At 34.0% G+C, this 15,897-nt stretch overlaps 1 protein-coding gene across 14 annotated transcripts in view; it reads left to right on the forward strand.

The window, feature by feature from the left end:
* MLLT10 (MLLT10 histone lysine methyltransferase DOT1L cofactor) overlaps positions 1–15,897 on the forward strand; it is a 236,313-nt gene that overhangs the window by 175,674 nt on the left and 44,742 nt on the right. For 10 of the 14 annotated variants that reach the window (XM_032349580.1, XM_032349576.1, XM_032349589.1 and 7 more), the window contains 4 exons: positions 2,302–2,346; positions 3,208–3,240; positions 14,001–14,048; positions 14,446–14,472. In XM_032349580.1, the coding sequence (XP_032205471.1) occupies positions 2,302–2,346; positions 3,208–3,240; positions 14,001–14,048; positions 14,446–14,472 (153 nt within the window). The remainder of the gene's footprint in view (positions 1–2,301; positions 2,347–3,207; positions 3,241–14,000; positions 14,049–14,445; positions 14,473–15,897) is intronic. The other 4 variants (XM_032349584.1, XM_032349590.1, XM_032349581.1 and 1 more) reach the window with 3 other exon arrangements.

Consider the following 15,897-nt stretch of genomic DNA (forward strand, 5'->3'; position numbering starts at 1 on the left):
TTGAGATCTTAAACAAGTAGGACTTTTGGAACATTGAAAATTAGTACAGCATTTGGAAGAGTTGACATGTTGTATTTGTCCTTTTCCTTTTTCCTATTTATCAACCGTATTACAAGAGAGTTTATAATTTACAAAGTGAAAGTTTATGAAGAAATTTTTTTCTTCATAAAAATCAACATCTTACTATTTTCTCTGAGAAAAATCTGGTATTTTTTAAATGATAAGTAGTTGATGATTAAGCTTTAACATATTTTCCTTGGGAATACTATGTCCTTTCAAAATTTGCCTCTTTTTAAAAAATCTTAGTCTCTAGTTCTTTAATATAATTTGGTCATACCTTTCCAAGTTAAGATAATTGAAATCTGTTTTAGTGATGGAATTCTTTAGTAGTCATAAATGCTATGAAAGGAGATTCTAGGGAGGTAGTTGTTTGATTCTGACCCCAAGTATTTTGTGATAAAGTCTTACAGATTTCAGGGAGATGAGTTATTAATATGAATGGAGTACTTCAAGAGAAGTTTGTTCTGGGTTCTGAAATATGAAGGTTATGAAAGTTTAACTTGAGCCCATGTGACTATGAGTTGGTTGTTATGAGATATATCCACTTAGATTAATAAAATGAAATTGAGCATCTTTCCTTGGTAAAATGTTTCAGTTAGGAATAGACTGATTCTGTTAACAAATAAGGGAATCATGAAGATATAAAGATTAATAATAAATTCACAAGAGTAACTAATACGTATTGTAGACCAAGGAATAGATACAGTAATTGAATATACTTTAAACCCATCTTAATGGCTCAGGTTCATGATTTTATATAAGTTGGTTATATTGGGTTATAAATGAAAGTCATAGGATATTGGGTGCTGCTAAGACTAAGATTATAATATACCTTGCACTTTGTTTCCTTGAAAAATCCTCTGATTTTTGTTTTCTTCCTTGATGATTTAAAAATTTACTGGTCCTGTACCATGGATGTCTTTCTACAAAAGTCCCAGATCAAAGGGCAGAATAGCCATATTATAGTTTCTTCCCCCACTGAAAAAAATCCTTCTATTGTTATGAGTGTCCTTTGATTATTTTTTGCCACCACTCTAAACAGGTTAGCCTTCCTTTGTAATGTACCATGTCAGTCTCTTCAGTAGCCCTCACTCCCTTTTAAAATATCACTTGAATTTGTTAATGACCATTAAAGATGGCAGATTCTCCTGCCATGTCCTGGTTTTGAGTGCCATCTGGAAAGGACTTACACTAAATTGGTCTAAAGGTTTGATTCTTGAACAGTGTCTAATGTAAATGATTAAAAGTGAGTGCTGGCTTGCTCTGTCTTGCTTTGTCTGTCTTATTTCAAGTCGTTTGGAGTGGGCCCATGACTGGACTTGACTTCTGAGGTATGCATATGGGTAGATTTGTGAGTGATGGTTGCCTTGAAGACTCTGTTGTACACATGGTTTCTAGAAGTTATGTTTTTGGTTAAGTAGTATCCAGAATAATTCCAGATACTCTTTTTTTAAGAAAAATTGGATCAATAGTGTTAACCACAAAGGAGTACCTGTTGTTTTCAAGATTAGCAGGTGAGGTCCTTTGAGTCACAGACTTGATCCTAGTTTTATCAGTTATTTTTTTCCTTTGGAATGTCATATAGAAATTTATTTTTCATTTTCTTAGTACTCTTTTGCTTTTATATTGCTTCATGTTATCCTCTGCTTGTTCTCCTCATTTGGGTGGAGCAAAAGTGTAAGAGTAATGGTTTATTCATTCATTATTGTCATCAAAAATGAAAGGTACAAGAAAGTAAACAGAGTGTAGTTTAACATGCTTTATACTGTGATATAAGTCATAGATTTCTGCATAGATTTATTTCAGGTATAAACTAAATAATTTTCGTACTTGGATTGACCATGGAATTCAGATGTTTTTGATAAATTGTTCTTATCTAATGAATTATATAAAACACATTAGTGTTTTGTTAACTATACTCCCTCTTACTATAAATCTGTTTTTTCTTAGACACTTGTCTCACATATTTATTTGGAAGCCCTATGTGTTTTCCTCATTCTTTGCACACACACACATTCCCATAATATCCTGTTTAAAGATTTGTGAGAATTCTATCACGTTTGGTCCTTCTATCCATCACATCCCAGGTACTGGCTTGTAATTTCTATTCCCACCTTTCTGTTTGCCCTTTTCAGCTACACTTGTAGGTGAATGTTTCCCTGTTTTTCTGGCCTGTTTCTTTTTCTGTCTTGAGTCACTGGCAACTTCTTTGCTGATTTCCTTTCTCCTCCCTCCCAACAGAAATTTCCATGCAGTATCGGCATGATGGAGCTTGTCCAACAACTAGTAAGTTGTCAAACTGGGTTGGTAACCCAGGCTTTTTGACTTCTACTTTAGTGTTTCTTTTCTATTATATTATGCCACCAATGAACCTCTAAATTTCAGTTTTCTGCTATGCAAATGGTTCTTAATTGAGTAGATTTTTTTTTTTCTCCTACACAGAGAACTTGCTGCTTGTCCTGTGTTCAGGATCCATGTTAGAGTCACTGTGACCAAATTTTAATTTTTTTTGGCTTTTTAATATGGTGCTTCAGTTGCAGAATTGTGACTTCTGTTTCCTGTTGAAGTAATATTTTCAGAATTTGGTTTCCGCTGATCTTAATGTTAATATAATTTTTCAGTATTTGTATATTGGCATTAGATAGCTTTCTTCCTTCGGCTTCTATATCTATTAAGACTATTATACTGAAGTCTAAGAAATAGAATGTTTGATTAGGTTAGATGATAAAATGGAGTTTTTCTTTATAATGTTACTGAGTGTACAATTCTTGAGGTAGATTGACCAATATAGAATTGCATCCTATTGATACTTTTACCAAGAAAGACATTACAAAGACTATTAAACAGACGGCTTTTTATAAAAGTAATTTTACGTATATATTTTATTACTAAGAAAATTTGTTACCATTATGACAATATATCTAATATTTTACTTAAATTTATTAGGTGATAGATTAGCAAATGAAATACAATATTTAGAAATTTTTATGTAAAAACTGAGCCAGAATTGCAGTTTTAATGATTCAAACAATGATATATAATAGACTTACTGAGATTTTATTATACTGATTCAGTCTATGCCTATGTATTTCTTTTGTGTGTTTGAGAATGTTCTTAACCTGAAGTCCTTTTTTCCTTACTTAAAAGCTTTCTCAGAGTTGCTGAATGCAATACACAATGGTAAGTTTTATTAGAATCTTCTCTGGTGGTTCATTTATCACAAAGGTTGCCTTTTATAGAGAACCCCGATTGAAAGCTTGCATGTTCTATTGATAAGATGAAATCCAGCTTTGCCGTGCGTCAATTGTTAAGTCCTTTACTGAAAAGTTTTTGTAGATTGCCCACAGGAGGATAATAGGTCAATATAGTTCATCAGTTTAGCTTTTATTGTCTCTTTGTAGGGCAAAATGATAATAGTGTTGTTCTAACTTCCATGAAAGTCTTTTTTCTATTTTTGTAAATAGTTTCTCTAGTTCTTTTGAGCTCTCTTTTGGCAGTGCAGTTAGTAATTGGTACCTACGTCAGGAATTAGCTGCTTCTTACAGCTTGAAATGTGAATTTTGTTTGGGGGATTTAAAAAAATTAGTGTGTATAATACTTTTATTATTTTGCCCATATATTTTACATACTGAATAAATGGAAGATACCCTTTTAGATGTTGTCCAATTTGGAACTAGGTTTTTATTGGGGAGAGATGCATTTTCTGCAGAGTTGGGTTCTCTAAAGGGGCGCCTGGGTGGCTCAGTGGGTTAAGCCGCTGCCTTCGGCTCGGGTCATGATCTCAGGGTCCTGGGATCGAGTCCCGCATCGGGCTCTCTGCTCAGCAGGGAGCCTGCTTCCTTCTCTCTCTCTCTCTGCCTGCCTCTCAGTGTACTTGTAATTTCTCTCTGTCAAATAAATAAATAAAATCTTAAAAAAAAAATTTAAAAAAAAATAAATAAAATCAGGATATGAGACAAAAATGCTAGCTTTTTTCAATTTTGCAATACAATGAAAGTCATTTTTGCAGAAATGTTTTCAGTGTTTCTTCAATTTTAAAGGCCCTTCTTTAATACTTTAGTGATCAAAAAAAATTGAACTCAGTGTCATCTTTGTTGTTTTCGATGATTAACTTATATGACTTTTTTGTTTTTTTGATAGTTCATGTGATCCAAAGAAGTTTTGAGCACATTTTTTTAAGCACTTTTTTATTAACTTTATGAAATCGTGCATATTTTGGTAATGTGGTTTAATGTAGTTGATTTGTGTTGTGTTTGGATTACATTGTCAGATGTTTACAGCTCTATAGCTAGCAAGAGACTAAAGGTATGATGAGCAGACATAGACACTTGTGTTGATTCTGAGGGTGGGGTGGTCAAGATGGGAAGCACATTTTACAGATGATCATTTTATTAATGAGTACTTTTATTTCTAATTCTTGCTTCCTTGTGTAACCTGGAACTGCGGAGTCTCAAATAATGAATTTTCCAGATAACATGGAGCTCTTAAACTTTAGGTATCTAGAGGAAAAGGAATTGGAAGCATTCTTGAAAATAAACTAAATATGTTACCATTCTTCCATGGGAAAGTATAAAAACAAGAGTTTTTAACGTCTTTTTCAGTTTGCATGGTTAAATCTTACTCTTTAATTTTGGAGTATAGAATTTAGAGACATGCTGAAAGTTTGAACAAAGCATATGCTTGAAATAAAAGAGTAGATATTGTGGGGAGCAGTTGTGAATTGCCCCCTAAATCCTCTACCATTATTAGCTGACAAAGTACTGGATTCTTTCAATTTAATGAGACTGTTGTCATGTTTTTCTGTATGGGTGAGTGAAATTAATGTCATGGGATTAATATAATGAACACATTTTCTTTAACATTTTGTGTTTTACACGATTGTGTCTGAGAGAAAACACTGTGGTAGTGTTCTTAGATACTTATGTGTTCTTCGTCACATAATCTAGAAAAGTGAAATAAATAATGGACTTTTGTATTTTTCTTTCTTTGCTTTATATCTAGAAGTTTGTACCTTTTGACCTCCTTCATCCATTTTGCTTCCTATCCACCTCCCCTTTCCCTAGGCATCCGCCAGTCAGTTTTCTATATTCGTTAGTTTGGAAATACTTTGGTTTCGTTTTGTTTTAAATTCAGTGTATGAGATCATATGATATTTATCTTTTCCATCTGACTTATTTCATTTAGCATTCTGTCCTCTAGGTCCATTCACATTGTCACAAATGACAAACTTTTGTTCATTTTTATAGCTGAATAATATTCTGTTGTATGTACATATAGCTTATTTTTACCACCATTCACCCGTTGATAGCCATTTAGGTTGTTTCCATGCCTTGGCTATTATTAGTAATGCTACAGTGCACTTGGGGTGCATATATTTCCTCAAATTAATATTTTCATTTTCTTCAGATAATTATCCAGACGTGAAGTTGCTGGGTCATATGGCAGTTCAACTTTTAACTTCTTGAGGAACTTCCAGACTTTTCCATTTTGACTGTACCATTTTACATTCCCACCAACACTATACAAAAGGTTCTCTTTTCTCCACATCCTGGCCAACACTTAGTAGTACTTCTTGACTTTTTGTTAATAGCTATTCTAACAGACGTGAGGCGATATCTCAGTGTGGTTTTGATTTTCATTTCCCTGATTATTATTATTTTTTTAAAAGATTTTATTAATTTAAAAGAGAGATCGGGATATAGGCAGGGGGAGCAGCAAGCAAAGGGAGAGGGAGAAGCAGGCTCCCCACTGAGCATGAAATCTGATGAGGGGCTGGTTCCTGAGGACCATGGGAATTATGACCCGAGCCCTAGGCAGCCACTTAACTAACTGAGCCACCCAGGCAGCCCCTGATGATTAGTGATCTTAAGTATCTTTTCATATACCTGTTGGCTATCTGTATGTCTTCTTTGGAAAAAAAGCCATTCAGGTCCTCTGCCTATTTTTTAGTAAGATTGTTTGGGGGTTTTCTTGCTTTTAAGTTATATGAGTTTTGTTTTTTTGTTATTCTTTTAAGATTTATTTATTTGAGAGAGAGCATAGAAGAAAGCATGAGCAGGAGGTTGGTGGTAGAAGGGGCAGAGGGAGAAGCAGACTCCCCGCTGAGCAGGGAACCTGACATGGGGCTCGATCCCAGGACCCCAGGATCATGACCTGAGCTGAAGGCAGACACTTAACTGACTGAGCTACCCAGGCACCCTTAGTTATGTGAGTTTTTGAAATGTATTTTAGATATTTACCCCTTATCAGATACAGATTTGAGAATGTTTTCTCATTCAGTGCATTGCCTTTTTATTTTGTTGATGGTTTCCTTTGTTATGCAGTACCATTCTATTATTTTTTTTTAATGCAGTACCTTTTGAGTTTGGTACCCTTTACTTGCGTTTTGTTTTGTTTTTTGTTTTAGTCAAATTCAAAATATCATGACTAATATAAAGGAGCTTACTGCCTATGTTTTCTTCTAAGAGTTTGATGGTCTTTTGAAAATTTATATTACTCAAATCTTTAATCCATTTTGAGTTAATTTTTCTGTACAGTGTAAGGTAGTTGTCCAGTTTCCTTCTTTTGTATGTAGTTGTTCAGTTTTCCCAATACTGTATTGAAGAGACTGTCCTTGTATATTTTTGGCTTCTTGTAAATAAATTGACCCTTATACATGGGTGTTTTTCTGGGCTCATAATTGTGTTTCATTTATCTATGTGTCTGTTTTTATGCTGATACCATACTGTTAACGATTATTAGGGCTTTGTAATATAGTTTGAAATCAAGAGTGTGAAGCCTCCAGCTTTTTCCTTTGTTTTCAAGATTGCTTGGGCTATTCAGGGTCTTTTGTGGTTTCATACAGATTTGGGGGTTGTTCTATTTTTGTGAAAAGTACTGTTGGAATTTTGATGGGGGGTTGTGTTGAATCTGTAGAGTGCTTTGAGTAGTATCAACATTTAAACAATAATAGTTATTCCAATCTATGAATATGGAATATCTTTCCATTTACTTGTGCCTTCAGTTTCTTTCATTGATATCTAAAGTTTTCAGTATACAGATCATTCACCTTCTTGATTAGATGTATTTCTATGTATTTTATTAAAGATTTTATTTATTATTTATTTGACAGACAGAGATCACAAGTAGGCAGTGAGGCAGGCACAGAGAGAGGAGGAAGCAGGTTCCCTGCTGAGCAGAGAGCCCGATGCAGGGCTCGATCCCAGGACCCTGAGATCATGACCTGAGCCAAAGGCAGAGGCTTTAACCACTGAGCCACCCAGGCGCCCTGTATTTTATTTTTGATGTACTTAAAAATAGGAGTTTTTAAAAAAAGATTTATTTATTTGAGAGGGAGAGAAGTGTGCAGGTGGAAGGAGGGACAAAGGGAGAGAGAGAATCCTCAAACAGGCTCTTTTGCTAAGTGCAGACCCCAGTCAGGACCCTGAGATCATGACCTACACCAAAATCAAGAGTTGGTCATTTAACCAAATGAGCCACTCAGGCACCCTTGGGGTTGTTTCCTTAATTTTTCTTCCTGGTAGTTTGTTTTTAATGTACAAAATCACAACAAATTTTGGTATATTGATTTTGTATCCTGCCACTTTACCGAATTTGTTTATTATTCTAATAGGTTTTTTTTGTTGTTGTTTTTTGTTTTGTGAAGTCTTTAGGGTTTTCTGTATATAGTATATCATCTGCAAGTAGTGACAGTTTTACTTCTTTTTCAATTTGGATGCTTTTAATTTCTTGATAATTGCTCTGGACTTTTTAAAGAATTAGTTAAATTTCATTTCATTTTAAAGATTCATTTATTTATGAGAAAGAGAGCAGGAGGAGGAAAGGGAGAGGGAGAGAGAATCCAATGTGGACTCCTTGCTGAGAGCTCGATCTCATGACCCTGAGATCATGGCCTGAGCCAAAATAAAGAATTGTGCACTCATCCAACTCTGCCACCCAGGCATCCCTGAACTTGTATTTTTAATTACAAAGACAAGCATAGGAATGATACCTGGTAAAGTGATATTTTGCCTATGGTGGCTTGAGGAAGAATCACTTGGATTTAGTTGGGAAAAAAATCCATGTTTTTTCTCTTTTTTTTTTTCTAGGTGTTAGTTTCTTTTTTAAAATTGTTATAAAATACATATAAAATTTGCCATTTTAACCATTTTTAAATGTATATACAGTTTTGTAGTATTAAATATATTCACATAGTTGTACAGCCAGTCCCAGGACTTACTCATCTTATAAAACTGCCATTTCTCCCTTCCCCCTTCCTAGCGCAACTACCATTCATTCTACTTTCAGTTTGCATGAAGTATTTTAGATACTTAATATGAATAGACTCTTACAATATTTTTCTTCCTGTGAATGGCTTATTTCACTTTGTGTAATATCCTTAAGGTTTATCCATGTTATAGCATGTATCAGAATTTCCTTTCTTTTTAAAAAAGAATATTTATTTATTAATTTATTTATTTGAGAAAGAGGGAGCGAGAACATGAGCTGGGGGAGGGGCAGAGGGAGAAGCAGACTCCCGGTGAGCGGGGAGCCTTAGGTAAAGCCTGATTCCTGCCCTCCAGGATCATGATCTGAGCTGAAGGCAGACACTTAATCGACTGAGCCACCCAGATGCCTCCAGAACTTCCTTTCTTTTTAAGGCTGAATAATATTCCATTGTTTGTATATACCATCTTTTCGTTTACTCTTTCATTTGTTGAGAGACTCTTGGGTTGCTTCCACCTTTTGATCATTGTGAGTAAGCTGCTTTGAAAGTAGATGTGCAAATATCTATTTGAATTGTCATTTTACCCAGAAATGCAATTGCTGCATCATATGGTAGTTCTATTTTAAAATAGAGTGTCATGCTGTTTTTCATAGTGGGTGCACCATTTTACATTCCCACCAGCAGTGCAGAAGGGTTCCAGTATTTCCACAGCCTTGCCAACACCTATTATTTTGTTTGATTGTTTTTGGTATAACCATCCTCCTGGGGATATGGGGTGTTAAATGTTAGATTTTACATTTTTTTCTTTATTATATTGAGTATTAAGCAATAAAAAGCTTAAAACTTATCAGTGGGAAAGGAAGAGAAAAAATTTACATTTCATCTTATTCTATATTCATTCTCTATGGTTGCTGTAACAAATTATTGCCAATTTCAGACAGTATAAATTTATCATCTTACAGTCTATAGGCTAGAAGTCTGACATAGACTCACTGGGTTAAAATCAAGGTGTTGGCAGGCTTTGTTCCTTTTTTAAGGTGCTAGGGGAGAATCTGTTTCCTTACTTCTTCCAAATTTTAGAGTCTGCCTGCCCCCCTCCCACCCCAGTTGCACAATCCTCTGTCTTCAAAGCCAACAGTTTTGGGTGGAGTCTCTCTTATGCTTCTGTCCTCTGATTCTCAGATTCAAAACTAATGACAACTTGGATGATTGGATTGGACTCCCCCAGACAATCCAGGATTCCAGGATAGTGTCTCTGTGTTAGGCTTCTTTATTTAAATACATTTGTTTAGTCCTTTGCCGTTTAAGATAACATATTAATAGGTTTTGGGCAGTAAGGCATGAGCATCTTTGAGGAGGAAGCCATTATATTGCCTACTGTATCTGCTTCATGGTTAATTAACCGCCTTATTACAAAAAGGTATTACTGGTTAATCTAACAAGAAGATATAACATTATAAATATTTATGCACCCAATATAGGAGCACCAAGTATATAAAGGAAATATTAATACAGTAATAGTATGGGACTTTAAGACCTTATTTACATAATTGGATAGGTCATTGAGACAAATTCAATAAGGAAACATCAGCCTTAACACATTAGACTGGATGGACTTGAACAGATAATTTGTAGAACATTCCATTTAAAAACAAAAGGGTATACTAATTCTTCTCAAGTGCACATGGAACATTTTCAAAGATAGATTATATGTTAGGCCATCAAACAAGTCTTAATAAATTTAAGAGGATTGGAATTGTATCACACACATAATTTCTGACTACAGTGACACGAAACTAGAAATTAATTACAGGAAGAAAACTGGAAAATTGACAGTTGTGTAAAGATTAAACAGCATTGCTACTGAATAATTAATGGGTCAAAGAAAAAAATCAAAAGAGAAATCAAGAGTTACCTTGAAATAAAAGTGGAGATGTAACATACTAAAATGTATTAGATGCAGCAAAAACAGTTTTAAGAGGAAAGTTCTTAGTAATTAATGACTACCTCAAGAAACAAGAAAAATCTCAACATAACTTACTCCTCAAGAAACTAGAAAAAGAACAAATGAAGTCCAGAATTTTAGAAGGAGAGGAAAAACAAAGATTAGAACAAAAATAAATTAGAGACTTAAAAAGACGATAGAAAAAAAATCAATGAAACTAAGACCTGGTTCTTTGAAAAGATAAAATTTGATAAACCTTTAGGTTCACCAGTGTAGAATTTTCTCTTGAGTTCCAGGCTCATTTCCAACAATCTAATAAATCTCTCTTGCTTTTATATATTCCCATTCAAAGTCTGCTTCTGTTTTTCTTATTCTGTGGGGATTTAGTCACCTGAATCAGTTATGCTAGAGAGTTGAAGTAAACTCTCCCTTCTCATTTTCTTGGTTGTCATTATTATTTTTAAAGGTTTTTCCTGTTAGTAATCATTGGTTTTTTTCCTATAAAGGAAACCTAAGTTTTCATTGCTTCTACTTAGGTATTCCTACATAATTTGCCATTTGAACTCTTTCAGCAACCTTCTAACCTTCATTTCATTATCTAGCTGATTCTCTGGGTGCCACCAGAATCAGTGGCTTATTTAAAAATGCATATCAGACCATGTTACTGTCTTACTTCAATTCTTAAGAATTATCTGGTATTTATGAGATAAAATGAATATATTTTAGAATGGCATGTGGAGTTTTTCATAATCTGCCACTTACTAGACTCTCCAGTCTCATCTCTTCTTCTCAAGTTTATATTTCATTAGTAACCTACTTGTAATTTCATTCTGTACTATTCTCTGCAAAATCTATAATTTAGACGTCAGTAGTGTCTGCTGGTATGATCTTCCTTCTTTATCTACTGAAAGATTTTAAAAGTAAGCATAGTTGTGCCTCTGAAAAATTTTTTCTGACAACTTTTGAGGGAATTATTTTAAACAAACACCACAAACTTCTGGGTTCTCATATGCAGTGTTCTAATGTTCTTCAGTCTGTATCTACTGCTTCTCTAGGCAATTTTTGTTTGTTTGGTTCTGTGACTTATATCTTCGTCATATTATCTTAGTCAATATTTGTCTCACCTTTGTGAAACAACAACAGAACATTTTCCCTTAGACATTTGAGGCTTTGTGAAGTTTTAAAGACTGGATTATATTAATTATTTATTCTCTAGTATGTGATAGAAAATGTTTTATTATATAGAACTTCATAAAATTAAAATGTTACTTCACTGAGACTTGTTTAAAGAATTTAATGAAGGTTTAAGAACCAAGGAAATACTGTGTATTAATTAATAGCCATAAGTGTTGAATGTTAAACATATATCCTAATTTGATACATTTTGGAGAGGATCTTAGGACTTAATGGTGGTGGTTCTTCTGGGTGTGTTCATATAATATTACAGAAACTCTTGAAATTGGTGCTTTCTGATAAGGAAATGAGATTATCATCAATACAAAGAAAAATACTTTTAAGAAAACACTTAAGCCAATAAATTAAAAAAAAAAAAACATATCAGGTGCGGTGGGATGAATTTTATGTGACCAGAGAAATTCAGAAAGCTTTAAGAGTTAGAGAAATAATACTAAGCTTATTGTCCCCGTTAAAGAAAAAAGAGAACAGGTAGAACAAAGATACAATGTAAAAATCTTGTTGTAAATTTTGGAAACTTTTAAGGCAAATTGGAAAGACAGAATAGTCATTTAAATATCTTAAAGATTTGTTTATTTATTTTAGAGAGAGAGAGAGAGAGAGAGTGCGAGCCCATGGCAGAGGGAGAAGGAGAGAGAGAATCTCAAGCAGACTCCCTGCTGAGTGCAGAGCCTGACATGGGGCTCTGTCCCATGACCCTGAGATCTTGACCTGAGCTGAAATCAAGAGTTGGGTGCTTGACTGAGGGGCAGAGAAAGAGGGAGAGAGAGAATCTCAGTCAGGTTCCACACCCAGCACAGAGCCCACTGTGGGGCTTGATTTTCAGAACTCTGAGATCATGACCTTAGCCAAAATCTCAACCTCCTGAGCCACCCAGGTGTCCCTATAGTTTACTTTTGTAGTCCATTTGAAATCTAACATATATTTGTCTGGTTTTCATTGTTCTGTTTCAGGTTATGATTTTACTCTAATACTTTTTAGGTTATTTAACAATTTATTTACCAGTTTTTCTTACTAGACTATAATCTCATTTGGAGTAGTAGGAGTTGGGTTTTATTCATCTTTATTTCATTGACGCTTAGCTTGTCATCTACTCGATCTCCATAAATGTTACATCATTGTCAGTTCCTACACAGTCCTAGAGGAGGTTTAATATATTCTTGGTAATATGTTCATTTTCCTTGGGAATTAAACTTAGCATTAGGCAGTTCTTGTTTCTCTCAGAGTAGTACCTTTTTCTTTGCTGCAGTAAGGGAATTTGCTTGTGCGTTTGTCTTGGCAATTCTCATTTTTAATATAATTTTGAAATAGTAGATTAAGGTAGCTAAAGAGCTTAGATCTATTTTCACCAGCAGTATTTACTAATTGATTTCTTTGCCCCATTTACTGTGCATTTAAATTTTCTTTAATTACGGTACTTATAGTTTGTCACGACCATGCTCATTAAACAAATCTCATTTGATGGAGGAGGCAAAGTAATGTCACCCAATTATTCATAAATATCTGCTATAGGATTGAGAATAAGTATGAATGCTAATTGATTTTTACGGGTGAATGTTCTTCCTCAAGAATGGAATCCTACTCAGGTTTGTCATAATAGTTGTAGGAAACTAGATCTTTGTTCTTTACATGTGTCACCTCTTTATTTCAGGCAAGCATTAAGAAGGTGGGTGGTCTAAGATCAAGAGATGAGCACTCAGGCATAACCATATCCTGTTGATCATTTGAGATTCACTATACATAATGAGATACTACTGATGGGAGAAGTTGTTACTGTGAACAGTGTGGAGATTGAGAACCATTGATCTAGATCGTTCTAGATCTAATTTCTTTTTAATCACAATAGACTTGATTTTCCTTCTTTCTTGATATAGTTGGGAGTATTCTTTATTTTTATATAATACATTGTTACATTCCAGGATGCAGCAAATGCTACTGTTTGTTCCAGTGTTTGTTCCTATGCAGAAAGGAATTTGGCTAATACTGTATAGCCTTGCTAAGTAGTTTAAGACATATATTTTAGATAAGACAGTAAGACTGCTTCCATTTCAAGTCAGCCAAGCTGTTTGTCTCTTGGATCACTCTAAGTTTCTGGAAGATGGGCTTCAGAGACTCTTAAGTGATAAACATAGAAGGATATTAACATTTGGATGGTGAATCAGCCACTGGGGAGAAAAAGTAATTCTCAGTATGCATGTTAACGACTACAAAGCGAAATGAATTTGTAAGTGTCACATTGAAACTGGAAGAGAGACAGAACCTGAAAAGTGAAGGGATTAGTGTAAATGGAAGTGAATTTATAAATATTACTTTTAAATTAACTAAATGGTAATGTCATTAACAATCTATTTAGAATGCTGCCTTTTTTTTATTTTAGTGAAAACAAATTTATAATGACTTTTAAATTTTCCATAGTTTTGTGTTTATTTTTTATTGTTTTGTTTTGTTTTACTTTAATCCTTTTTAATTTAATTTTATTTTTTTTTTGGACTTTAACCCCCTATAATGTCTTAAATTTCTCAACTTATACCTGTTATGGTAGTTTTTAGAAACTGGTTATTAAAATTTCAAAATTAAAGTATGTCTTTTCTTTAGACAGAGATGACAATTCTACACTAACAAAGCAGGAACTTAAATTCATAGGTATGTACCAAATTCAAACATGGCTTTAAGGGTAACAGTGTTAAATTAATCCTAATGTAGTTTAGAAACCTCCTCATATAAAACAGTAGTAGTACCTGTAGTCCCAAAAATGGTAACTTAAAGGAATTCTCCATAATTCTGGATGGTTGGTGGGGTGAACTGTTACCATGTTCTTATTGTTGTACATTTTTGGATTTGTCATATAGTCGAAGACATGGTAGGATGGATTTTAGGATTTCTAAAATTATTTACCTGACAGAGTCTAGATGCCTAGACCTTTGATTTTTAAGACCACTTTTTACATCTATGATCCTTCTCTCTCACTGAGGGAAAGAAGAATCTGAGACCATATTCTATGATTTATAACAATTTTCTGATTCTGTAATGTGTTTTTCAGATATTTCTAGATCAGTTGAGAGTGAGTGTGTGTATTCTGAATCCACTCTTCTTAATCCAGTTAATGTATGCATCTACCGCACCCCTGTCCCTCCCCTAAAAACCTCAGTTTCACATGTTAATGACTAATCTTGCCAGCTATGAATACCTGCACTATGGAACTTCTTCTCAACAGTTTCTTTGCCTTTTTTTCATTTGAAAAGTATAAAGATCTTTCTGTATCTAAAATCATGGTCATTTACTTTGAGGAAATAATTGTACTGCAAATGGATCCTTTCAGGAACATAAAATCTAAAAGGATAAATACGTATGTAAATAATAATTTCAAGACATACTATAACTTCTTTAATGATCTGCAATATAAAAGGAGTTCAAGGTCATGAAAACTTACTTTGAGCTGAGGAAATGAGCGATCCAGAACATGTAACATTTTACCTGATGCTTAAAGAAAGGTTAAAATAGAGCTATTTGGAGATAGGTATCAGGGCTAGACTTGCAGTCCCTGGAATACAAATAGCACAAGGACACATAGGTGTGTAAAGTGATGGTGATACTGACATTTGACATGAAATATATGAAAAATAATAGCTTTAGCTACTAGCTAAAGGAGTTGAAAATAGTTGGTAGTTGGGAAATAGTTGGAGTTGGGGAAGAAAATAAAATCTGTTATTCAGGAAGATTCATCTGGATGTAGCATATAAGGATATTGAAAGGAGCTAGAGAACAGAGAAACCAATTAGATTTTTGTTGTAATCTAGCTAAATGTATTGAGGGCCTGAGCGAGGGTAATGGCAATCAGACTAGGAGGACTAATATTACCCAAGAAGAATGGGTAGTAATTCTCAATAAATTGAATGGCAGTAGCTGGGGAGGGTAGGTATTCATTTGCCAGTAAGCTGTTGAGGTGGAGATGTTTAGGTGCAAATGAATAGATGAGGTTCGAGTTTAGGTGTGAAGGAGAATTAGACGTAAGTCCAGATGGGGTGAAAGTAACAAATTGTGAGATTGGTCATAGCTAAGCAAGGTTGGTAGAGAAGACAAAGAGGTGAATCAGGTTTATTTTAAGATAGGAGAGTCTTAGTAGCTGGAAAGATAGGTTAGGATGCAAGAGACGAATATTTGATGAACTGAAGAAACTGGACAGATGAACATGTAGAAAAGTTTAACTTGAAGGAAGACAAGGAGTAGCTGTGAAAACATTTAGAGTGGAAGAAGAAAATTAGTTTTTTTTACTGTAATTTCAGGTTTATGAATGTTTAAATTAGTAGAAATTTTAGAAGCAGGTTTTGCCCCCAAAAGAAATGGTTACTTTCAGGTATACATCAATAACTTGAGTGTGTTTACAAAAGTATTGTCCTGTTAGTGTACTTGAGAAAAATGTTTTAATAATTACATAATAGTGATAAATAATGATACCTTTATATTTATAAAAACTATGCTTCTGAAGTAGTTA

This window comes from Mustela erminea, chromosome 6 (genome assembly GCF_009829155.1).
Source record: "Mustela erminea isolate mMusErm1 chromosome 6, mMusErm1.Pri, whole genome shotgun sequence".
NCBI lineage: Eukaryota > Metazoa > Chordata > Mammalia > Carnivora > Mustelidae > Mustela > Mustela erminea.